The sequence below is a fragment of the Buteo buteo genome, chromosome 15 (genome assembly GCF_964188355.1).
Source record: "Buteo buteo chromosome 15, bButBut1.hap1.1, whole genome shotgun sequence".
NCBI lineage: Eukaryota > Metazoa > Chordata > Aves > Accipitriformes > Accipitridae > Buteo > Buteo buteo.
This window is the reverse complement of record NC_134185.1, coordinates 12,332,025-12,357,133: the sequence shown is the minus strand read 5'-3', so window position 1 is coordinate 12,357,133 and position 25,109 is coordinate 12,332,025. Positions and strand designations below refer to the sequence as shown.

The window sequence follows — 25,109 nt, the reverse complement described above, 5'->3', positions numbered from 1 at the left end:
GGCTCTGCTTGTCTTCAGGATACTTTGAAAGGAGAGTTTTAATTGGCTTGAGAGAAATGGGCATGTTTAATCCAGTTTTTAAAACAGCTAAAATAACAGCCTTAAGACTGAGTTTTAAATGTTTATAGCTGTAACTTTCTCAGGCTGTAGCCTGCCCCCAGGTTCAAGGCTTTTCGTTTTTTCTTTTGGTCACCACCACAAACCTACTTTATACACATGGGTCTATGTTTGTCTTATTTCAGCTATGTTCAGCTGAAGATAACTAAGCTACAATGTGTTCTTACATTACAAAAATTGCAATATGTTCAAAGACTTGTCAAAATCAGATAGCATCAGGGAAAAAAAACCTGTATCAGAAGGTTTTATATCTTAATACCAACTGTATGAGTGACATTTTTCATATAAAAGAGTGAGGGCTTAAAAGGATGTGCGTTCAAATGTCATTCCAGGTTTGTCATACCGGAAAGGTCTTGCTTGGTCCCGTTCAAAAGACTATCATGAAATACTCTACCTACGTCCACTGGACTTGCGTAGTGCATTAGGTGTAAGAAATTGTACACATGAACCAGATGCCACGTATGTACACAGTATTTCTAACCTTTAGATTATATGAATTGCAGCTATAATATATAGAATCCATTGCATGTGGATTTAGACTGGAATTTCCGGAATGTAATTCACTTAGGATTTTAGATACTCCTTTCTCTTCCCCCCATTACTTCTCAGTTTGAAAATCCTGTACATACCATACTGGCAAGTACAGCCAAGAGAGAGTGTTTTTAATTGGCACTTTTGATAAATCTACCCTCACTTTTATTGTTACTGTGAATGAGATTTCAGTTAACCCTCCACCACCCAGCTTTGCCTGGGATGCTTCACTAGCATCATATTAGAATGTAGACTGCTAACAGTTTTATTAAAGATGAGTTGTAATTTACAGGGATTACTCTAACTGTTTTGTCTTCACTGACTAATGAGATGTTTCAGGAGAAAATGCATAGACTTCAAAGTGGGCATTTCTGGAAAAGCCTGCATAGAGGAAAGATGCTCTTTTAGATGTTTTCTCTGTTTTTCCAGCAGCAAGTGGTCATTGAGACATGCTGGTTACTGTCTTCCTCAGGTGTAAGGGTTTAATTTATAGTATCTTTCATCAAGGCCAAAATAAAGGCTTTCCCATCAAGCTGGATTTAGCTGCATGAAAAAAAAACTCACCAAACACTGTTTAAGTGTTAAATGATACTCAAAGATAGTGATTTTACTGCTATTGCTTAGGGTTTCCTTAGGGTTTATTTTAAAAGTTAAATGTTTTCTTAAGACTAGAATACCTGTGGAAACAATGAAGAATTACAGGATCAATGCATTTGCAAAATAACGAATTGTAAGCAAATTTGTTAGGTTGAAGAGCTGACCTGGTGGTTCCAGTGTGCTGAGGTACTAAAATTATATACCTTTCTAATATCGGACTTTTTTGTGCTCTGTCAGGTTGCTGACAGAGATTTCTTCTGCCTGGGATGGATGCCAGAAGTACTTCTATAGGTCACTTGCACGCCACTCTAGACTTCAGACAGCATTATTAGCACCTGCCAAGGTAAAACACCAAAGTAAAAATATAAATCCTACTTCTGTTAACTTTATTTTACCAGTTTGGACTGAAATTTTCTAGTAGTAAAAAGGTGATGTGAGATCATGCTATGTTCTGTAATATGATACAAAATACATTATTTTGGGGCCAGTCATTAAATGCAGCATTTTAAAACCTGTTGTTTTATGACTGAACAATATCAGTTTAGTGAACTAAGTTAGTAATCGGTTAAATACACAGTATCTTTCATCCCAGCAGATCCCAAATTGCTATTTCTTGTGCATGAACTCCCAAAATGCTGAATCAAAGCTTGTTAGGAAAACAAAACCAGGATTAGTTGTTGCTCATGAAAAAAACAGTTGAGGTTTATAATTTGACATAACTGGAGCCTGTGTCTAACATAAAAAGCGCCGATGTATTTCTTTGCTTAAAAATTGGTCCAAATCAGTAGAAGGAACAAATGAGTTCTACCAAATCAGTACTGCTTTTGCAGTGTTCCAGGAAAAAGGGATCTCTTCCAGATACTGCTCTTCTAGCTATGCTTCACTTCTTGTTTTACAACATGATCATGTCAAATGTCCACAGCTGACATTGGCATAAATAATGGAACATAGCTGAGATCAGTTTTGCTCTGTTGTAAACATTTACTTCAAGCTTTAAAATTGGATCCTTTCTAATGAAAGAAGTGAAAGTAATTGTCCGTAAATGTGGTAAAATGAATTGTGGAAGTGGTTTTAGCAGTGGTGATGAATGTAAAAGTTTAGCTGGTATCTCTTTAGATTTTAATCATCATTTATGTAAGGTAGCTTTACTATTGGAACTAAATTCCTGATAAGAATTGCTGTAGGGAAGTGCAATTTAATGTGACTGTTGTTGTAGAAGCTACTTGAAAATCAAATTTGTATGCAGGATATATGGAAGATGCAGAAAAATGAAGAGGGAGAAACTGTAATAACTATAATTTTTGTCTGCATTTTAAGACTTGTTCAGTTAGACTATAACCTGTCAGCCTGCCCAGTGAAATGAAATGGAGGCACAGAGATGGTTGTTGTCTGCTTATTCATCTAACTGTTCGCTCCCACTTTTTCTGTATCTGTTTTCTTTAGGATATTGGACTAGGTAGCATTGAACGATGCAAAGGATTCACTGCACACCTCATGCAGACGCTTGTCAGACAGAGACGATGTCTTACTGCATTGACAGAACAGTGGATCTTACTAAGGTATTGAGCATTTTCCAACATTTAAATGTTGGCAAGGAGTTTGACAGTAAGCAATTCCCTTCAAAAAAAATGGAAATTAAAGTAGAAGATAATAAAATTCTTCCCCCTACTTCCCCATTTCTCTCCTCCCCTCAATTAAGCCTAGGTATAAAAGATAAAAAAAAAAGGGGGGGGGGTGTGGTGTTGTTTATCCTGTCATTGCAGCCTGTATTTTGGAATCAAAGTAATTTGGGAAAAACAAGTTAGGCATACTCAAAGACCATGAAATAATTACTGTAGTTACTTACAAAGTTAAACCTGTAGATTGTTAAATCTCTCTCATTTGGTATTGACCTAAGTTAATTGTGGCTGTGTTCAAGTTGTTGGTTTGATTTGGAGCAAATAAATTATCTGGATGGCACTTTGAGCCAATATGAAGAAACCTCAACAGCTTACGAAGAAAAAATTCTAGAAAGGTGGGAGATACTAGATCTTGTGTCAAAGCTATAAAAGCAAAAGTCTGTAGGAAATCTTTCTCAGTGATGTGATTTTTCATTCCATTGCTTGACTTGCCAGTTTCACTGCAAACTCCACTGTTCTGCATATTTGTGCCCATCAGTATTCATCCATAAAACTTTTTGAAGTTGGGTCAGGAGGTATTTCCTTTGTACAGGGAAGCAAATCTAGACTGGAGATTAGTGGTGCAAAATTTATAGGAAAACTTGGAAACTTGGAAAAACAAAAAAAAACCCCAGCAAACCAAACAAAAGCTCAAAACGCAACCCCCCCCAACTTTACAGTTGCAGGAATAGTAAAACTTCTAAGACACTTACCTGCATTGCTGTGACTTTCATTGCAAATCATATTAATCATTTGTTATGAGCTGACTATTACGCAGCACTTCAGGGAATGAAGGTGTGTGAGAATGTAATTTGCTTTTATAATGGAGGAAAATTAATAACATTTGAGTATCAGGCCAGGAGTTTAAGGATTGTTTGAAAACACTGTGTAGATTCTGAGAAATCTCACAAAGCCCTGTTTTCAGGACAACTCAAACATATGCAATGGAGAGAAAAATTCAGTAATTAAGAAAAACTTTTTTTTTAAATACCCTGATTTTACTTTTTCCAGAAGAAGCTTGACTTCCACTGAGTTCCTATTATCTAGAGCTTTTATGAACTTAGTCTAAAGGTTGAGCTTTTCAAAGGGGAGTATAATGTAAAACTCGGTGATTGTAACTTTTCCTTCTTTCTTCTTAATCAGGAACCTACTGAGTTGTATACAAGAGATGGATTCTAGGTTGACTGCTGACAGAGAATATAATGTAGCATTTCCTCCTCAAGACAGTCTTCAATGCTGGACTGACAAACTGCAGCAACTTTCCATGCAGTGCGTGATGGTTCTCGAGGAGCTGTCTTGGTTTATACAATGCTGCCCAAAAGAAGAGTTAACAAAGAGCAGTGACAATGAAAGGACAGATGTCAAAACAAACATTTTTCAGAGTTCAGGACCTGAAATGGGAAATGTTTTTACGGGAATACCTGACCTAATTCCCTTGGAGCTAAAATACCTGACTCCAATAACAATTGAGCAACTGCCTCCTGGATGCAGGATGCGAAATAAGGATCAGTTATGGCTGCAGGTAGCTACACAATTGACTGCGATGCTAGCAAATGTGAAGGCAATGAAAGCAGAAGTGGACAACATAAGACAGCAGTCATGTGAGACCTTGGTTTATTCCTGGTGAGTTCTGCAGGCACATAAAATTGAATCTCTGTACGTTGTATGTTTATGTAAGATGTGTGAAGTCATCTTGAAAATGTTTGCCTATGCATATCTTGAAAAGTGTGTTCAGGTGCTCTTGAAGCTTCTTTGTGTTCATTTTTCTTGCAAAATGCAGTGCCTGGCTTTTTAAACAAATTGTATGTGTCTTCTCCCATGCCCCTGACAAGTCAGAAAAAAAGTGGTTTGTCTCAGCTTCTTAGTTTGTCTTTGGTCTCCTGGGATTCCATCCCCATAGGTCCTTAGTTAATGAGGTGAATTTCATATGTAAATTTAGTGAAGAAATTTTTATTTTAAAAGAGCTTTGTAGCCTAGTTAATAATAACAACAACAATAATAGTATATATGCTTCTCATTTTCTGTCTGCCTCACACAGTGCGAGTATAAGCGGCACATCTGCTTGTTGTCAAACATTATTTAGAAGTTCAAGATGAAGATCAGCTGCCTTGCTCTCATCCCTGCCTCAAGAAAAGGTTTAAGATTAAATTGCAGTGTTCGTTCTTCTTTCAGTATTATGGTATTTCTTGTTGCAGGAGAGATTTTGAAGTTTGCACGTCAGCTATGAGTTGTTTGCTGGAAGTCTCAGCTCAGTTACAAGACATAGAGTCCCTATTTCTTCCAAATGGGGAAGGCAGGCAAGCTGTAAATCAGATGGCCCTAATCAAGAGCCTGAAGTATATACAGGAAGAAGTTAATAATACGTCTGCAGACTTCATAGCCTGGAGAACACAGCTTCTTGATGCCATGTCAAATTGCAGTGGTAAGGACAGTTCTCTGCTTGTTTTGTAATTTAAAGATAAAGATATAAGAATTCATTAGGTTAATTATTGCAGAAGATGGCTCCATGTTCATTTGGATATCCAGAAACACTCGATGAAATTTGAACTTGCAAAATTTAGTCCAGACTCAAGTTCTGCAGTAATGTTTTTTCCCCTTTGGTCACTGTTGATGACAGATCTTACACCATAGTTGTCGATCAGAATTAGCAAGGAGATTTTAGAAGAACTATGTGGTAAAAATTGTATAATGTTTATCATCCTCCTTGCATAGGGGAAACATAGTAACCTGTAATTTAATGTTTTTCTATGTAAAATTGCCTGTGTTGTGTTCAGAAGGAAATCAACAGTCAGATGAAGAGTTTGTGGAGCACTTCTCAGCAAAAGTGGAAACTGTTATCCGTGTTGTTCTGTATGCCATCCAGTGTTTGGTTGAGAGAAAACAGGAAGATGGAAAAGAGGAAGAAAAATCTCTAGAGGAAAGTGGTAAGTTTGTTAATTTACTTAAGGGGGAGGAGGAGAGTTTAAACTATGCAAACCTAAGAATTCCTTAAGCTGTGTGTCTAGCAGAGGTACCAATACACAAGGAGATTGCCGTTTAAACAGATAGGATGGGTATTTCTGGATTGCTTGCTATAACATTTTTAGAGTGTCTGACTTGATTCTCTTATTTTTTTATGTATTTCAAAGAGGATGCAGCCTCATCTGACCTGATTAAAGCAGGACATATAACTAAGCTTTTGGATGAAGAACTTTCTGCTGATTTGGATTCTTTGCATGTGCAGAAAGCAATTTTAGCAGTTTCAGAACTCCTGGAGAACCTGAAATCTTATGGGGAAGATTACACGTCAAATAAACATAAGGTAAAATTGTTCTTCTCAGGAGTTTTTGGCTTAGGGGTCTTAAAAGACTTAGAACTGTGAACTTTTGTAGTTAAACGTGTGTTGCTTGTTATTGTCTAATACCTTAGAACTAGAAGCATGTGAGAAATTATGGCCAAATAGAGGTACTCTTCTGTAGTGCAAAAGCCAGGTGTTGCTTTAGTAAGAAGGAAAAGTTTTAGTTTTTTGTGAAAATCTAGAAAAAGCTCTGGAAACTTTAGAAATTGTATTTAAATTTGCCTACTGATATTTCTGGTTTGAGCATCTGTTTTCAGTCCCTATCATCGCCCTCTCTGAGGTGCATCTCAGTATGTACATAATCATATTTGACAGCTGTTCTTTGGTTTTACCTGCAGTTCTTCAACCAGTTCTGCTATTTGCTGGTGCGTCTAAAGCCCATGCTCTGCAAGTATTCAGACCTTATCCTGTTCTACCTCACTGTTTCACTGGCATCTCACAGGAGTACTGGAAAATTGCTTTCTGTTCTAACGAGCATTTTTACAGAGCTTGCCCAAAAGGTAAGTTATTAGAGGTAACAGTGGATTTATGGTAAGAATATATTTAATGTATACAAAAGTCTTAAGTAGAAACTAAGCTGAAAGATGTACTTACTACTACAGACAGTTTTGAGTTTCTGTTTGCCTTTTTAGGGGTTTTGTCTGCCAAAAGAATTACTTGAAGATGAAGCTGGAGAGGGAGCAACACAGTTTCATGATTATGAGGATGGTGGTATTGGAGATGGGGAAGGCAAGAAGGATGTGAGCGACAAAATAGAGAGTGAAGATCAGGCAAGTGTTTGGGGTTGTTCTTGTTTAATTCAACTAAAACTGAAAAGAACCCTTGAAATCCATGTTGTAGATGTTTCAGGTAAAAGAAACATGAAGTTGCCTTCAGTCTCCTGTTTAGGTTGGCTTTTATCTTTGCCTATAAGCTTATAAATATTGTTGTGGTAGTTTAAGTAAGCTTTAATATATAGGCAAGATCCATTGTAATTTTTGGCTTTACCAATAATTCAGATAGAAGACAGTTTTCAAAAGGGTGAAGAGAAGGAGAAAGAGGATCAAGATTCTAAACCAGACATTGAAGGAGAAGACAATGCAATTGAAATGTCAGAAGACTTTGAAGGAAAAATGCATGATGGAGAACAGGAGAAAAAAGGTTTGGTCCTTCCACTATGGCAAACTTAAAAGAAATATTATAGATCAGTCCAGTAATGGTTGATATGTTCATATAATGAAGCATATACTGAAAAGTTAGTGTTATCAACAGAGTAGTGCCATCTGTATATTAATACTAAGAAGTATTAATATGAACGCAAAGAAGTGTACAAAGAAAATACCGTCTCCTGTCACTGTGGTGGTTTTGGAATGAAGGGAGATGATTCTTCCTGTTGTGAGCTGACCTATAGACGCATTTTAAAACTAGTTACTGACTTTCTGAAGCTGTTGAAGATCAACAGAACACTTGAGAATATGGCTGTAGTTAATGTCAAAACATGATTAACGAAGCTATTGATAACTTATAAGCAATGAAAAGAATTTAACTTTACCTTTTTAAAATGGAAAAAATAGCAACATTTGGTAGATTCATTCAAGTTGCTACTCACCAAAAGGTAGCAGTTCTTCACTTTAAAGGGTAACAGCTTGAACATCTGAAACTAATGTGGCTTACAAATTACCATAGTGTTAATCTACTTTCAAATCTCTGACGAAGTGCCAAGAGTAAGTTCATCTGCACAAGAAGGGAAATTCCCAAGATAATAAACAGATAAAGTGGAATGGACCTTTCCCTTCCCAGTAATGCCAAAACATTTTGAAAATGGAGGAGGGAGAGGGTAAGGAATAGAGTTTAAATCATCCAAGTTTTGCACCTGGGATTTGTTAGTCTGAGGGAGAGAATGCTGTGTGTGTCCATGTGTCCAAGAGAACACTGAACCACATAATTAGGACCCTGCTTTTCTGGGTGTTAGTGCATGTGTGTCTTCTTCCACACCTCTCAGTTAACTGCATAGGGTGATGAAATTAAGATGCAAGTATGACTTCTTGCTTGTTTGTTTCTGAACTTAACAAAAAAGTTAGCTTTATCTCTTCTGTACTGAAATACATTCTGAACTGTACACAGAAAATGATGAAAATTCAGATGAAGAGGAGGAGCTGGATAAGCAGATGGGAAATCTTGATAATGCTGAAGCTGATGATAAACTGGATGAGAGGCTCTGGGGGGATGAAGATGACGATGATGATGAAGATGCCAGTAGTAAAACAGAAGAAACTGGACCAGGAATGGATGAGGTAAAGAGAAGAGGGGTGGGAAGAAGAATATCAAAGGAATTAAACTCTGTTAACTTGATGTGACCTAGACCGTGAACTCCTTTGCATAGCTCTTGGTCTTGGAAAGGGATAATTTGAGTATATCACAAGTTATTTAGTGTTGTTTTTTCTGTAGGAGATCATGTCTTGTCACCCAGTCTCTGAGAAGCAGGTAGCATAATTGAGGTTCTTTTGAATTTGTTGGTTAATAGGAGGATTCAGAGCTTGTTGCAAAAGATGACAATTTGGGCACAGGAAACAAGGATAATAAAAAACAGCCTCCTAAGGATGAGGAAAAAGAACAACAAGATGACGACAGTGGAAACAAAGAGAAAATCCATGAACAAATTGATGAGGTAAAAATGGTTTGGACTACATGGAGTATCTTGATGTTAAACCATATTGTGGTGCTCACATTATGTGTTTCTGAGAATTTGAAATGCTCTTTCTTCAATAGTGAAGTGCATTGATGAAAGTTAGTTCATTTCAGAGCTAAAAGTAAACCATACTGTATCCATTATATTATATGTATATTTTCTGATCCATGATCAAGAAAGAGTTTTTGTTGGCACTAACCTGAACTTGTAATGGCTGCCAAAACAGGCTTTACACTGAATTGATATTTTAATGGACAAAGCTTAAAAGTTCTTGTTCTGTTGTCTTTAGCAACAGAAACATCTTCAGTCAGTGGGACTCATCCCCAAAATCTGCATACAGTGTGCTTGAAGATTCTGCACAGTGAGCAAGAGTGCATTTACCATCTGCAAGAGTGCAGATTCTGTTCAGAATCTTTCAGCTAGGAAAATCAGATTCTGAACACACTGTTTTGAAGAAGTAACAATTTATGTAAATGCATTTGCCAAAATTAATCTTTTTCTGCTATTTATACATGAGGATGTGTACCACTGGAAAGTCATTTTTAACTGATCAGAATGTAATACGTATCCAGTATTTCTGTGTCCTAGAGAATGCAATCGTATCTTATTTCTCATCTTTGCCTTTCTTCCTACTTTTTACATACCTGTTATTTTTTTCTCCCCATTCTTTTGCTGACAGCGTGAGTATGATGAGAATGAAGTAGATCCTTATCATGGCCAGCAAGAAAAGCAGCCTGAAGTTGAACCTTTGGACCTTCCTGATAATTTGAACCTGGAGAATGATGAGAAGAGTGATGAGGAGGAAGAGGATGAAGGTACAGCTGAAAATCTCTCTACAGATTCCCAGATGAAAGCCAAATGGAAATAGGGAGGAACAGTCAGTAATAGGCTCTTTTTCTCTATAGAAAGAAGAGAGATGGTGGTAGGATTCTGTATAACAAGAATATGCAAATTCATTTCTGTGTGTCAAGATACCAAATGCAGGCTGGATAAGAACTCAACATTACAGCATTGTCCTTTATCTCCCTTTCACGCACACTGTGGAGCAGGCTTTCTCATGCTATCCAAGCGATACACCCTAATTTATGCTAGAAGCTCCTTATTTCATTGTCCAGTTGCTTTTGTGGTTTCAATTTTTTCCATGATACCTAGAAGCATTTGTACTCAAAGTCAACTGACCCTCAAGAATATTAGGTTAAAGGAAGTTAATACGAATCCATCCTGCTGTATTGTTACAAACCAGTTGTGACTTAAAGAAATTACCTGCTATAGAAAATCATAGATTCCATGTATAGAATTCTCAGTATTTTCTTTAAGGTTTTTTTGACAGCATGGGCAGTTTTATTCCAAGTATCTGTAATATTTACTGTCTCTGTACTTCACTGAAAGCTTTGTATACTTTTCTGATTTTTTTAATCCAGAAGAAGAGAATGCTTTTGAAGTAGATGAGAAACCTGTTGATTTAAGTGAGGCAGAGAAGATGGAAGAACAGAATGACGAGAATACTGGTGAGACAGAAAGAGATGATCAGGATGCAAAACCAGCTGAAGAAGGCATTTCTGAAGATAAAGAGGAGAAGGAAGATGAAGGGGACAAAGATGCTGATGATCAAGAAGAAAATGCAGGGGACACTGAGGATGCAGCAGCAGAAGAGGAGGAAGAGTCACCACTACCTGATGAGGAAAAAAATGAATCTGCTGAAGATAAGGGAATCCCTGCTGCTGACCAAGGCCTTCAACCTCAGGTAGAGAGTAATACATAAAAGAAGCCTTTTTTTTTTTTTTTTTTTCTTTTTTCTGAATTACCTTATACAAGACTTAAATGGATGTGTTCTATGATGCTCTGAAACAAATTTGACATTGAGTAGGTGTAAGGTTAGTGAGAATCTTCATTGAGATAACAGAGATGTGCTTGCTATTAAACTGGTGTATTTCTGTTATCTGTATTCCAGTTACCTTATTGGCCTTCTGTTTTCCAGTGTTTTTTAGAACATGAAAATAAATTGATGTTCTTTCAGGAAGAAGAGGGTAAAGATAATTCAGAGATGGATGAACAGCTCCCTGAGCCTGAGGAAAGAATGGAGCATGAAACACAAGGGCAGACTGGACAAGAAAATGTGCAGAGTGACAGTGCTGTTGAGCTGGCTGGAGAAGCTTCCGAAAGAGACCAGTCTAAAGAGGTAAATTACATGGAAGTGTCCTAGTTAAAAATGCTGAACTTCTTAACATGTTTTCAAGTTACAATCAAGCAATAGCTGCCATGTTTTTAAGAATTGTGTCTAAGATTCAATTTTTAGAACACCAGTTACAAATTCACTGAAAAAATAGGAGACCATATACATACTTTCATAGTAGTGAAAACTGGTGGTGAGTTTAGCCTAATTGTTGAGCTGCAGATCTGTCTTGTCTGCTTTCCACAAGAATAATACTGACAGTTGTGAGCCGTTTGTCATTCACAATAGAAGGAGCACAGCATTGCAGTTTAACTTCTCAAATTTGTCTGCAAGAGTTGCTAAATCCCTTTTCAGTTACTATTGCAATTTTTTTGGTCTCTCAGGAATACGGAAGTGGAGCTTCGAGTGCAAATCAATCCGAAGGCCATGAATCCATGCGCATGGCCCGTATGGCTTCTCAGAAGCAAAGCAGAAAAAATACCCAGGTTCATCTCTTCTTTTCAATTTTTTTATTTTTTTATTTGAATGTCTTAATATTAAGCAGCAAATAGGCAGTTTCTCCTTGTTAGAACTTTTGTTCTAATCAGTGTTTGGTTGCACCTGACTTGAAGTTTATGGTGTTAATTTGTTCTTTTTCAGAGTTTCAAGAGGAAACCTGGTCAGGCAGACAATGAGCGCTCAATGGGAGATCACAATGAACATATCCACAAGCGACTGAGAACCATAGAATCCAGCAGTGAAGCAAAGCAGAATATAACTCAGCCTAAACAAAATGTGGAAGAGGCTGATGCATTTGAACATATTAAACAAGGCTCTGAAAGCTATGATGCACAGACATACGGTACGATGGTATTTCTGAGCGTAAAGAGTTGTCATTGCAGAATCAAATCCTGAAGTGCTCCTATTTACTCTAGCTTTTCCCAGTATGTTTTTTAAAGTTACGTTTAACAGTCCTTGCTTTGGTTTAAGATGTAGCACCATTTCACTACAATAAATGCTACTCTTTTGGCAGTTAGGTTCAAACTAATGATAACACTTTTGAAAACACCAAATTGACTCATAAAAATGGATTTTAGTTTAATAAACATATTTAAAATCTGTTCCCTTCAAATCTTACTTGAATTATTTTGAAGCCCAAACTGCTACCACACATGCAAAACATTTAGGATAACACAACAGGTTCTTTATTCTGTATCAAACAAATTTCTCTCTCTTTAAAAATAATCCTCTAATCTACATTTAATTAAATAAGTTGCTTTCTATTAAAGTAACTAGTCTATTTTATTCATCAGGTTTTCAGTGCAATAGTTCATTAAACAACATGGCACGGCACAGTGAAAGATAAAACTGAGGTTATGAGACAATAGCTCAGATCTTTTCTGAAGTTCACTAAAACTGACATGCAGTGGCCTCAGAGTGTGACCTTTTTTTACGACATCACTACCTTTGCTTCCTCCTTCCCCTTAATACATATTGTTGTCTTTATACAGATGTAGCTAGCAAGGAGCAAGAGAAACCTATTATGCCTCTTGAAGAAAAGGAAGAGGGAGATTCTGAAGATGCAGCTATGGAAACAGAAATGCAGAGCAATGAGGATCTCAGAGCAGTAGACACAGAGGAGCTGAAGCCAGAAAGAAAGAAGTCTACTGCCACTAAAACTCCTGGTACATTAACTTAAAAAACATTATAAATGTATGCTGATGTGCATCTTTAAATGTATATGTAGGTGTTTATATTTGCATGTAATGGATGTGTATATGTTTTATAAGACTAAAACATCTGCTTTTAATTGACTTTTCTGCAGCAGTATTGTTACTTCTGCCTAGTAACCAGCATTAGCCTTTACTAAATTGGTTGGGTGACAGAGGGATTTGCTGTTTTCTTTCAAGTCAATGAAAGAAACTTCATTGTTTCCACTTCTTTGAAGAAGTAAAAAGCAAACACTGTCCTGCTTTTAGGCGCAATGCCAATTCACTTAATTAATTGGCATGTAACCATGCATTCCAGTGTCACCAGTATCAGCACTACATAACTCAACTTTTTTTGTGTAGCTTCTGACAAAACACCAAGAAGTTGAGGAGCTGGTCTGAAAAACATCCGGTGAGGTAGCTCTGAAGTGTCACTGTCTCACTGCTTTCTTCTTTTAAGTGGGAATGAAACAAAACAAAACTGAGCTGCCCAACAGAAAATGGCTATCAGATGCAAACAGTTGGTAAATGAGAAGATCAGAGGTCTGACTTGTCAGCCACACAGCCCACACAAGCAAAATAAATAAGCTGGATATAAGTATCTCTTGCTAGTTGAAACAGAAGTATTTCATTTTGATGAATCTAAGTAAATGACACCGTAGCTTGGAATTTTGAATGGTTTTCTAACCAGGCAACAAGACAGCTGTCTAGAGAGCGGAGATGAGTTTTACCAGCCTGAATTCACCTTCTTGCCTCTCACTCCCTTCAGTTTTAATTTCTTCTCTTAAACCTCTTGCTAGACTCATTAGCTTTATGGTACAGACATGCATGTAATCAGTCTATTTGTTTTTCCACATGATTCTGTAACAGTATCTTGTGAAAAACTAGGATCTTTGAAACAACTTCTGCAATGTTATAGTTGGGTTTTTTTCTTAGAGTAATTCTTAAAAAATGAGTTGTTAAACAATGTAGTATAGTAGAAACAATAATAAAAGAAAATCTTTAGTCCGTTCCTAATGATGGTTTTCTGAATGTTCTCAAATTGCTTTGTACCTCCTGTCACTCTGTCAGAGAGGCTATGAAGCTCAAAAAATGTACTTCACCAATGGAATTTTCAGATGTTAAAGATCTGTTGGGTAATATTTTGTTCATTTAGCAAGAAGGTTATGAGAGAGAAAAAACAGTTTGCATATGGAAATGCATAGTTATCTATTCCAGTGAGTTGCAAGGTCTTGTATTCATCCTACTCCTAGAACTGATAGTCTTAAGATTTGTGCACTTCTCTAAAAAAAGCAATGTCTGGGTTGCACTACAAAGCATGTGAGACACTTTGTAAAGAGTCAAGATATAGTATTGGTTCTTGTATTATGTGTGACCCACAAAGTAATTAATTAGTTTTGTGATTGTAGGACCAGGTGAGGTGGAGCCAGAGATCCAGACTTTTGACTCAGAGGATGTCAATGATTCTACAAAAGAAAAGCTACCAACAGTGACTGAAGAGAAGCCAGAGAGAAGCAAGGACTCGACCATACATACAGCCCATCAGTTCATGATGGGCACTCCCCAGGTATGATACCCAGCATATCTTCTTATGACTAGAGTAGTAGAAATGGTCTGTTTTATTTGACCTGTGTTAATGAAACTCTGTGAATTCAAAAGTTTAGAATTACTTTCATTCAGACAACTCAGTAGCTTGCTGTTCTTTAGTAGCAGAATGAAAAGTAACAGACAACCAACTGTTGTATATGCAGCTGAATGATTACTTTAATATGACAAGTACTCCCTGTCCTTATGTGGGAGGGTCTCATGCTCACTCTTTGTAAAATAAAATTTTGTTTTTCTATCTGTCAATAACCGTTTTGCTTAGACGAATCTGCTGATCAAATGCTTGGGTAGAGTGGAATGCAGTGGGCAAGGGTGTGTGGCCTGAAGATAAAGGGTTCAGAGCGATGAGAGAGCTAGGCATCTGTCACCTTAAAACACCATTGTAGACAAAGAATTCACCTCAGTTAATTTATCACAATCTATTACTTCCTCAAAAGAACCTGACTGCAAATATTATAGACCCCTTCTGAGCCTTTTAAGAATGTCTCAATTCAAAAAATATCATAGCCTAGAAAAACCTAGAGCTTCATGTAACATTCATAGTTTCCTAGTGCAAACTGTTAGCTGTGAAAAAGCACATTTTATCATAAAGAGCTATGGCATAGAAGCAGTTGATGGTGGACAACCAGGTGATAAAGAAAGAATATTTTCAGTGTCTGTTTTTTCAGAAGTATTGACCTTTCATGCTTATAATGCTGTGTCCTGAGTATATACATGGAGAGCGATATTTTTACTGGTTTTGTGAACAACACAGAAAGGATTGTGTGCCAGCTATACCTGATATTTCCATCTTAATGCCAAATGTGGCAGCTCTTTGGAAAGAGGCTGCTGAATGCAAGAGTGTTCTCCTGTTGTAGAATAGTTTGGTGCTTTTTTTCCTGTGGTTGGGTTTTGTTATGGGTTGGGTTTTTTTCTCAATTGACATGCAAAACCTGAAACAGGAGGGGGAGCTCTTGCAGCACCAGTTAAAGAGAAAGGGAGAAACGTTGCAGGGGAAAAAGTGCAAGTTCTCACCTTTCAGCAAAACAAAGAGAGAAGCAGCCCCCTCCATGCACATTCTTCCTCCCTTCCTTAAACCTGCAGTACGTGGCCAGAGGGACTGCTGCTGCTTCTTGAGCAATGAGAAGTATTGGTACTGCTGAGTTTGCATTCAAAGACTTATTTTTCTTAATCCAGTAAACCTGCAGGTTATGGAGACCATATACTACTGTTTGGCTAAACTATAGTTTTACAAGTCAGAAGTTGTCACTGAAAGCACAACAAAAGTTGAAGTGTAATAAAGCTTGGGTGTCCTTTAACAGAATGGCTTATCAAATAGTATTTGCTGGCAGGTAAAGAGGAAGATGTCATTCAATTCTTTTAGTGGTTTGAATGAAGCTTTTAAAAAAAATATAGTTCAGGGAAGCATATTATATTTTGGAAGATACTAGATAGGTAGTATTCAATAGTTTGATCTTTGTTATACTGTTATTAAATCTGGTGTTTATCAAGATAATTTCACTGAATTATCTTGAAGTTCTGTATATGATTATTTTCTGTGTCTATCATAGATGTTCCTAGTTTTGTTTCTATGTTGATTGTGTCATAGATGCAGGTATTTGTGGGGAGGTATTTATCCTTCCTGTACATGGAAGCTATTAAAAAAATTGAGATTTAGAATCTTAATTTATTTTTTTCAGGTATTTTTGTGTCTAAAAGATTAAGAACAATGTATTTTTACTTTTTTTTATAGTTTGCTATAGTTTGGGAATCACCAGATGGGTGAACTTATTTTTCTGTCTCATAAATCTCATAACTACACTTCTAGCACATCGTTAGAGATCCTGAAGAGCTGAGGAAGGAACTTGAAAGGCATTTGGAAGTTTGGCAGACGCAGCAGTCTGGAACTCCAGATGAGGTTTGTGACGTTGTTTTAGTATAAAACTGTCATAAGAATCTTTTATTGCATTATTTCATCTTGGTTTACTGCTGAAGCATTGAGGAAGCCAAGCAGGCTGGAATCTAAATATTCAAAATTGCATGATTTAGGTGCTATTTCTGTTGTCATGTTCAACTTGTTCTGAAAAAAATTATATTATTCTTAAAGCTGGATGTTTCAGATCTTTTTTTGAACATGCTGTGTGCTATTTGCAGAAAGTTACTCTGTCAATAATGACTTCTAAAACTTGCATAGTTAGAAACACTTTTCTCAGTCCCGCCAAGCTCCTTCTATTTTGAGTTGTCACCTGCAGTTAAGTGCTGGACACCACTTTCACAAAATTATGATCAACAGAAGCCGTCTCCTTCAGTTGCACTGGTGGAGTTTGAGATAACCAACAGCAGAACCAGAATATGATACTTGCTCTGACTGTCCTAGTCATGAATTGTAAACCATATTTGGAAGTAATTCCTGGATGAAAAATAGAGGCTTAACAATTTTGCTGAATTTTAATTAATTTTAATTTTTGATGGCCAATAGAGAACCTAGCAGACTTTACACTTTGCCTTGCTGTAATACCAACTATCAGATGGTGGCCATTACAAGATTTTCCTGTATCAACAGCAATGCCAAAGTAGCTTTGGGTACTTCTAAAGGAATTATCATTGCACATTGCAGCTTCATAGCGGCAAGGAGCATCCTAAGTTGAATGAAAATTTTCAGCTTTTTAGAGTGCTTACAAGACACCCTCACAGTTTCAGCTAATAGTTACCTACTCCTTCCCCCTTAGTATGCTGAGGTTTGTTTTCTTTTTTCAGGCAATGCTTCCCAACTTTTTGGTTTTTTCATAATTCACTTCTATTTCTTTCTGTGATGTATGATGTTTTAGGAGAAGGAAGCAGCACAGCTGTGGCAGAGGTATTTAGTACTGACAGCTCCTCTGTCACAGCAGCTTTGTGAACAGCTACGACTCATACTGGAACCCACTCAGGCAGCCAAATTGAAGTAAGTTGGGTCTTTCCGAGGCTTCTAGTTTCTTTAAACTCCTGGTCTTAGGGGGCTTTAACCTCTGTACAACTGCAGCTCTAAACTGTTCTTACTTTACAGCAATTATTCTTGTTTGCAAATGCATTCATTTTACTTTTGTATGGGAACACTAGGTTATTTTATGAAATGTAAATGTGATATGGTAGTAGGTACCCATCCTGAGGATATTGCCTCCTATTTTTTTGTTCTGTGCAACAGATGATCAAACCAACTTAAACACATGAAGTGCAGTTGAGTCAAAGATTGTTAAATGTCAAAATGTTTTATGTTGTTTTTAACATTGACTTTTTTTTTAAGAGATCTAGACTTGTTTCATACTGTAGGAGTCTAAATTCAAGGTCTGCCTTCCATTTTAGGCACCTAGATTTAAGAACTTCTTTTAAAAACACTGAATATCCATCTTGCATTAAAAATGTGAGATTTTTTTTTTATCTATACCTAAATATGAATATTAGAACTACTAATTTTGTTTTTATTGTATTTAACAAAATTTTGTTATTTTGGTGCATATGATGCATAGGCCAGAATTTCCAGAATGAGATATTTGCTGATAATCCCTGTCACTGTGTCTTTTTTCTTAACTTTCAGAGGAGATTACAGAACAGGGAAGAGACTGAACATGCGCAAAGTGATTCCATATATTGCCAGTCAGTTCCGAAAAGATAAGATCTGGTTGCGAAGGACCAAGCCCAGTAAACGACAGTACCAGATTTGCTTGGCTATTGATGATTCCTCTAGTATGATAGACAATCACTCTAAACAGGTAACATAAAACCTTGGAAGAAGTAGGAAGAAACTACCCATTGTTGATGAGTATGTCAGCTGCTGACTTGTTTCATACAGAGGTGGTGGCTGTTGGAAAGCCTGACTCTGGTGATTCTAGAGCAGCTATTTTTCTGGTCCGTATGCTTGAACTCTTTGTCATGTCATGCTTAAGAGATTTGTTACTAAAAGATCAGTGAAAGTTAGCTGAAAAGAGGAGATGTTAAACTTGTTAGAGGTGTACATATCATTGGAAAATTTATTTTTTGTAGCCTACAAAAGGCCAAAACTTGCTTAGCTATGCAGTCCACTGGAGGATTAAATATTAGTTCATCATAGCTCACTTGTAGGGTTTTTTTTATTAAAAATGAGTGTTTCCTTCTAAATAGTTATTTTGGTGTTTATTTCATTAGCCTGCCTAAAGTGTTATCTCTAAATCAATCAGCTGAAGGCCTCAAGTAGAACTAGTGTATCTTTATTGCAATGACTATCTTGCATAACAATAACAGGAAAAAAAGATAGGAAGTCTCTTCGTTTATTTTACTAGAGGATGAAAAATAATTTCAGTAACATTCTTCATATTTAATACCGAGCTGTGAGTAAAACTTGGAATATCCTATTTTTTTATGTAACTTTTTTCTTTAATAGCTTGCATATGAATCCCTGGCAGTTATTGGAAATGCACTGACTCTTCTAGAAGTGGGACAAATTGCTGTGTGTAGGTGAGTTTATTTGAAATCTTGACTTCTCTTCAAGACTTCAGAGCAGAATGTAAGTACCAGGTTCACACTGTTGTAATTTTTTTCTTTTTTTCTAAAGCTTTGGAGAGACTGTTCAGCTGCTGCACCCATTCCACGAACAGTTCAGTGACCAGTCAGGAACACGGATATTGCGTCTTTGCAAATTTCAGCAGAAGAAAACAAAAATAGCCCAGGTACACAAGAATGCCTCTAGGGCAACAAGTCTGCAAATCTTTTCCAGACAAGACATCAGCAGCTTCGTGGTTTCATGATCACTTTGTAATGTTTACTGGTTGTTTATATTTGAAAGTCTGATAGCTGGTTAGATAACAAAGAGAGAGAATGGTCACAATTTTGTAATAGTAAGAGTGTTTTCTCACTTGTACTTCTGATGTACACCACTTTTAAGCATTCATCTTTCTCTGTTTGGATTGGGTCTTAAACAGTATTTTGGCTACAAGCTATCAATCCTACTCTTGTCTGTACCCTATTGCTATATCCCATCAAAGTTTGTGGGAGTTCAGGAGGTTTTCATGCCATGGATTCCACTGTAGTAGCAGTAGGAAGAGCTTTGTATGTTTGTCAGGCTGTAAGTTTGTCAGACTTGACTGATTCCTGAAGAAAATAACTTTCTGTAGTAATACTTCCTGGATGGCTGCAAAGTTTTCTTCTTTTAGGAAGGTTTTTGCACTCTTACCTTTCCAGACTTGGATAAGATTTTCCATTAATAGTAAATGCAAAAAGGGAGACCCAAATAGCTCGATGGTAACCTTGTAAATGCCAAAATTGGGAGGACTTGACAGTTGATGTCCTTAATTTTAATGGGGAATATATTACTAGATACTTCTGTTGCAAGTTGAAGCCAAAGAAGTTCAACCTAGAAATAGGATGTATATTTTTTATTATGTCATTAATCACTTGAACAGTTTTTGATGGCTTTGTTAGCATTGGACAAATTTTAAATCCAGATTGAAGGCTTTTCTAAACATTCTTTAGTTCAAAAACACTTCCTAAATTTGAAGCAGGAGTTAACACAGGAAAATGCTAAGGACTGTGTCTGTGTAGGTGGTCAGACTAAACCATCTTGGCATTTAAAATACAGAAATGTGTTCTTTAAAAATGTTACCATTATTAAGTTTATTATTTTATGAAAACTTAATCTTCTTATTTGTTTCCTCTACAGTTTCTAGAATCATCAGCAAATATGTTTGCTGCAGCACAACAGTTGTCTCAAAATATTAATCCAGGTAAGCTTTTTTTTTTTGTTATTATGCTTGTTGCCATGGCAGCAGAATGCTCACTACAGTCCTGAAACAATATCCTGCCAGAAAGACTCCTAGCGCTGAGACATCACTTGCATTAGGGCTTTGGATTTTGCTCTCTCAAAAGGAACGCTTGGTTGAAATTTAGGTCAAAACCCAAAAGACACCTACCTCATATTTGTCACTAATTCACTGAAATTTCATTTAAGGCTTTTTAAAAAGGCACACCTTAGCTGCTTCCCTTAGGTCATGTTTCCAGATTGTGTTTCAGTCCTAGACGCTGCCTGCTTTAGAGCATCGTCCAGCTTCCTAGTGACCTTGACTCCCTAGGCACTTCTGCTCTTGCTGGAGAGCTTGATTTCTGGAGGTATCCAGAAGCACACTGTTCTGAGGAGGATAAGTGTTTGCCTCCTACCTGTCTTTCACTGTGGTGCAAATTTAGGTCATGAGCTGCTTGAGTTTCCCAGAAAAGCTGGAAGGCTTGTTATTTCACAGCTGACCCACAGTTAGTCTAAAAGGCTGCTTTGTGCTAGTTAAAAGCTTGTCATGATGGCACCCATATTTTTAAAAAGTTCTTGTTGAAGTACTCTAAGAAATGGATAATCTCGGATTTATAATCCACAGCTGCTTTGCCACAGGGTGGCCAGGCTGTTGGAATATTCTGAGGGGGAGCAGCATCCAGTCCTGTTGAACTAGGCTGGGATGCAGCAGCAATCAGCTCCCCAGAATCAGGGAGCTAGCAGGAGAAAAGGCAGTAGGATACATCATCCTTTTTTGTAAAAAGACCAAGCCCTGTCACATTTGGGGCCTGTCTGCAGAAAAGGAGGAACTATTCTGCATGCCTCCCTAGCCACTATGCTGGGGGGGGGGGGGGCGGCAGACAGGAGAGAGGGGCTTGCATTCCCAATTGTTACTGTTATTTCCTTATAATTAAAAGATGATAGATACATAACTTACTTAGAATTTCCCTTTGGAGGGATATGTCTCTGACTTGGGGTGGCAACTTGGGTCAAGCAACATGTCTGCAGAGAATGATTGGTGCTGAGTAACCCAGCATCTGTCCTGTGTATGTTTCAGGAGGTTTACTTCAGACTAGCTTGCCTGGTCCCAAGGGCTGAATGCCCTGTAGTGGTTGGACTGCCTTGACTGTGCCTCTGGAACCTGTCTTCTGGTTTAGTTTCCTCCAAAAATAATCCATTTTGCGCAGTCTAAGACTGCTCTCTGATGGAAACCAAGCCTGTTAAAGTGGGGACAACAGGGAAACATGTTTCAAAAGCACAGTCTTAGTCCAAGGTGACACACTAATACAGATGCACCCATAGGTACCTGCTTCTGGAGGAACAGATCTGGACTCTTTTTCATTGCAGCAGCTGCTTCTCTACTGAAGTAGTGATCTAGTGGCTGGACTCTTAGAATTCAGCCAATGTCTAACTCCTAGGCACTTACCAGGCATGAAAGAAAAGGCCATGACTAAGTTTGTTTAGGTATTTTCCATGCCTTTCATCCTTGATTATCGTATTGATGGACTGGGGATTTTTTGTCCCCCAGTTATTCTCAATGGTTTCACACAGTGGGAAAAACTTTCTTTCTTGACCCACTCGTAACTACAGCTTAATGTTAAGTCACAGAATTCTATTTGATAAAGACTTTATTTCCTTAGGAGTAGTTGTTTTTCCATTATACCCACAGGGCTAACAACAAAATAGTCTTTTTTTGCCTTTTAAATGGATTACTCTAACTTACTGGAATTTTAAATGTTCTTTGTGCTCAGAAACAGCACAGCTGCTTTTGATTGTATCTGATGGAAGAGGCCTTTTCTTGGAAGGCAAGGAACGAGTGACAGCAGCAGTTCAAGCAGCTCAGAATGCCAATATCTTTGTTATTTTCGTAGTGTTGGACAATCCTAATTCCCGGGTAAGTGAGTGAACAAGGGAGAAGTATTCAACTGCAGTGAATGAGAAACTGATACAAATCTTTTTCTTGTTTCTTGCAATGTTATACAGCTATCTTATCTTTTGCAGAGTTCAAAGATATTTAGCCCAGTTTCATTTTTTCACATCTGTCAGATCTTCTATGATTTCTCCCTACTGTGATTCTTATCCTCTTTTGTATTTTAAAAAAAAAATTGCCTTCCATGCCACAGAAAGGCTAAGTAAGAGCTCCTGTTGTCAAATGTAATGGTTGTAGATTTTCACCACCAGAGGAGTAGCTGGCAGGTAGACAAGTTCAGAGTTTGAGAGATGCTTTGTTCCCTCTCACTTTTAATTCAGATTTATCATTTTTGACAGCAGAGTCCATTTCATACGGCAGCTGGAGCCAATATGAGATTAAACAATAGACAGAAAGGAATATATGAGAGTTATTTAGTGCCTGAATTGGGAATGCTGGGTACTGCATTTGGTAACTGGAAAAGAAAACTCTTAGATTTCCTTGGTTGGGAAGCTGAAATATCTGGGAGCTTTTCAGGGATACTCTAGTGCAATAAGTGAGCAAACTTAAGCCTTACTTTAAATTATGTGGTGAAGGCTCTAATTTTGTAGTTCACATTTGCTTCCTGTATCTGTTTTTCCATGCAAGACTCACCTGCTATATTTATTGTTGAAAAATGAACAATTCTCTTGCTGACAAAGTATAATAAGATTTTGACAAAACCTGGCTATAAGGTCAAGCAAAAATTCTGGTCAGTGAAATGTGTTTTTCACAAGCTTTATTAATTTTCTGAGCTGCTTCACTGAGCAACTAAGAAGTTACTTTACAAGAAGTACAGCTTATAGCTGTCTTTGTAGTGTTTGTTGAAATGTAAAATAATTTGCTAAAGAATCTTGTTGTATTAGATCACTGCACAAATGCAAGTTGAACTCAGCCCTAAAGAGCTTACCCATGACAGTGTCAGGAAGGCATCAAATGTGTAAAACTGAAGTGATAACCGTAAACTCAAATTATAAACTACTAAGGAAAGACAGGATTTATTTATGGAATTTGGTATTGCAGAAGCTTAAGCTTAGTCTCTTCTAGCCTATAGTTTGTTGATTAGAGCACTTTAAAAGGGCAAAAGTATTTAATTGCATTGTGTTCAGCTTTTGATTTGATTTACCATTGAACACTTAACGGCTTTTAATATTAAAACTCTTTTATTAACTTTTAATCTAACAGAGGAGAAATTATAAGTATTTGAAAAATAGGATAAACTATATCGAAGGCCTGTAGAAAGATGCATGTAGTTTTGTAGTAACATAAATTCTTTTTTACAGGATTCCATTTTGGACATTAAAGTACCTATATTCAAAGGACCTGGAGAATTGCCTGAAATTAGATCTTACATGGAAGAATTCCCATTCCCATTCTACATGATCCTCAGAGATGTGAATGCGCTTCCAGAAACTCTTAGTGATGCACTCAGACAGTGGTTTGAACTGGTGACCGCCTCAGACACTTTGTAGACTTTGTAGACAAAGTCAATACCTGATTGCTGCTAAACTGCTGTAATACATGAAACGGCATTTCATTGGAGAGTTCATAAGGTCTCTTTCTAACTAGGATTAATGTGCAGGAGCTGCCCTCTGGCAGTCCGACTGCCTAAGAACAAGATGGTTTAGGTGCATTCTCCCACATTTGTCAGAGGACAATTATGCAATGGTGAGACTGTCGTCTTCTTTCATTGCCTATTCCCACAAGTAATGTAAAACTTTCTTCAACTTCTCTTGTAATAACTTATTACTTTTTAGAAAAATATGTATTTGTAATGTTCACAGAGGTAAAATTATTCCTGCTACTGTCTATTGCAATAAGAAAAATCAGTCTTGCTTCTGGGAAGGCATTTCTGCATTAGAAGAACTTCAGGTGTCTTGCAAAAAAAGCATTCTTTAGCTTCACCCATGTAGCTGGTGCCTCTTTGGGAAGGAGTGGGGGAGCAGGGGAAGCAGACGGTTTTAAACAACCAAAAAAAAAAAAAAAAAAAAAAGTACTTGAATACTTGAAACTGTTCTACAGTTTAACACATCCTATGTAATTATTGCTAATTTTTGTCTGACAATATCAACAGGGAGTTTTACGAATAATGCCATATGATCATCCTTATATTATCAGTTTACACTGTGAAGTTTGCCCCTCTGTCCAAGGCAGACATTGAGGATGTTTCATTAATCTGATGTCTTAGAGCATGGACATGACTTTTCACTGCAGAAGCTATGCATCTTATATTGTCTGTACTAATAAAAAGAGGTACCACTGTTTGTAATTATGATGTCTGTCCTTTCAGTTGATCAGAGCTTGAATAAATTAACCAAATTGCGACATGGAAATCCTGTGCATTCTCTAGCAGTGCACAAATACAGATTTTTACATGAAAATGTGTTGTGGTTTATGTAACTTCAACACCCGTCCTCCTTTTATGAGGGTAATGCCAGGACAGAGTTTTGATTAGGGGCCCAGTCTTTTGACTTCTCTCAGTGAAAATCTGAAGGAAATTTAGTTTAAATGCCCCTGGTCTAAACTCTCTTTGAAGATTTTCTTTGCCTACAAAAATTGAAGGTGCCTCATTCTAAGCGTGGTGCAGGAGTTAATCAGGAAATGGCTGGAAATGTGGGTGCATTCCCAAAGATGTGATCGTTCTCTTTGGCTTCTAGATAGAAAAACCTTACTTGAAGTATTGCTGTAGCTGTTCTGAGATGCAGCAGTGGCAAGATCCAGAGGTGTGAAATGGCCCAGCAAGGCCATTTCTCATATTTTGTTGCTTTGCCACAGCTAATCAACGATAAGCAAATTTCTGAACTGCAGACTTAAGAGGGGAACTCTACCCCATCCGAAGTTAAATGTCAGGTACTATATACTATCTTTCCAAGGTTCTCTAGATCTCTTACATGTGTATACAAATACTTGTGTGCTTTGGGAAGTTTAACTGTGGAAGTAGGTGGGTTTAGTTCACTAGGTAATTCTCCAGAATGTATTTCATTTCAGACTTGTACTCAATATTTGTAGTAGGAAACTTGGAGAAAATATTTTGGAAA

At 37.2% G+C, this 25,109-nt stretch overlaps 1 protein-coding gene across 2 annotated transcripts in view; it reads left to right on the top strand.

The window, feature by feature from the left end:
* Positions 1 to 24,466, top strand: part of MDN1 (midasin AAA ATPase 1) — a 101,667-nt gene extending 77,201 nt beyond the window's left edge. For both annotated transcript variants that reach the window (XM_075046608.1, XM_075046607.1), the window contains 27 exons: positions 450 to 576; positions 1,483 to 1,588; positions 2,689 to 2,804; positions 4,047 to 4,526; positions 5,099 to 5,325; positions 5,678 to 5,827; positions 6,032 to 6,204; positions 6,579 to 6,740; positions 6,873 to 7,010; positions 7,239 to 7,380; positions 8,344 to 8,513; positions 8,744 to 8,887; positions 9,588 to 9,723; positions 10,330 to 10,652; positions 10,926 to 11,087; positions 11,465 to 11,566; positions 11,721 to 11,922; positions 12,572 to 12,745; positions 14,179 to 14,336; positions 16,182 to 16,271; positions 17,182 to 17,297; positions 17,928 to 18,102; positions 18,750 to 18,823; positions 18,921 to 19,035; positions 20,025 to 20,088; positions 21,875 to 22,017; positions 23,355 to 24,466. In XM_075046608.1, the coding sequence (XP_074902709.1) occupies positions 450 to 576; positions 1,483 to 1,588; positions 2,689 to 2,804; positions 4,047 to 4,526; positions 5,099 to 5,325; positions 5,678 to 5,827; positions 6,032 to 6,204; positions 6,579 to 6,740; positions 6,873 to 7,010; positions 7,239 to 7,380; positions 8,344 to 8,513; positions 8,744 to 8,887; positions 9,588 to 9,723; positions 10,330 to 10,652; positions 10,926 to 11,087; positions 11,465 to 11,566; positions 11,721 to 11,922; positions 12,572 to 12,745; positions 14,179 to 14,336; positions 16,182 to 16,271; positions 17,182 to 17,297; positions 17,928 to 18,102; positions 18,750 to 18,823; positions 18,921 to 19,035; positions 20,025 to 20,088; positions 21,875 to 22,017; positions 23,355 to 23,543 (4,358 nt within the window). In that variant the 3' untranslated portion in view covers positions 23,544 to 24,466. The remainder of the gene's footprint in view (positions 1 to 449; positions 577 to 1,482; positions 1,589 to 2,688; positions 2,805 to 4,046; positions 4,527 to 5,098; positions 5,326 to 5,677; positions 5,828 to 6,031; positions 6,205 to 6,578; positions 6,741 to 6,872; positions 7,011 to 7,238; positions 7,381 to 8,343; positions 8,514 to 8,743; positions 8,888 to 9,587; positions 9,724 to 10,329; positions 10,653 to 10,925; positions 11,088 to 11,464; positions 11,567 to 11,720; positions 11,923 to 12,571; positions 12,746 to 14,178; positions 14,337 to 16,181; positions 16,272 to 17,181; positions 17,298 to 17,927; positions 18,103 to 18,749; positions 18,824 to 18,920; positions 19,036 to 20,024; positions 20,089 to 21,874; positions 22,018 to 23,354) is intronic.
* The last annotated feature ends 643 nt before the right edge of the window (positions 24,467 to 25,109 follow it).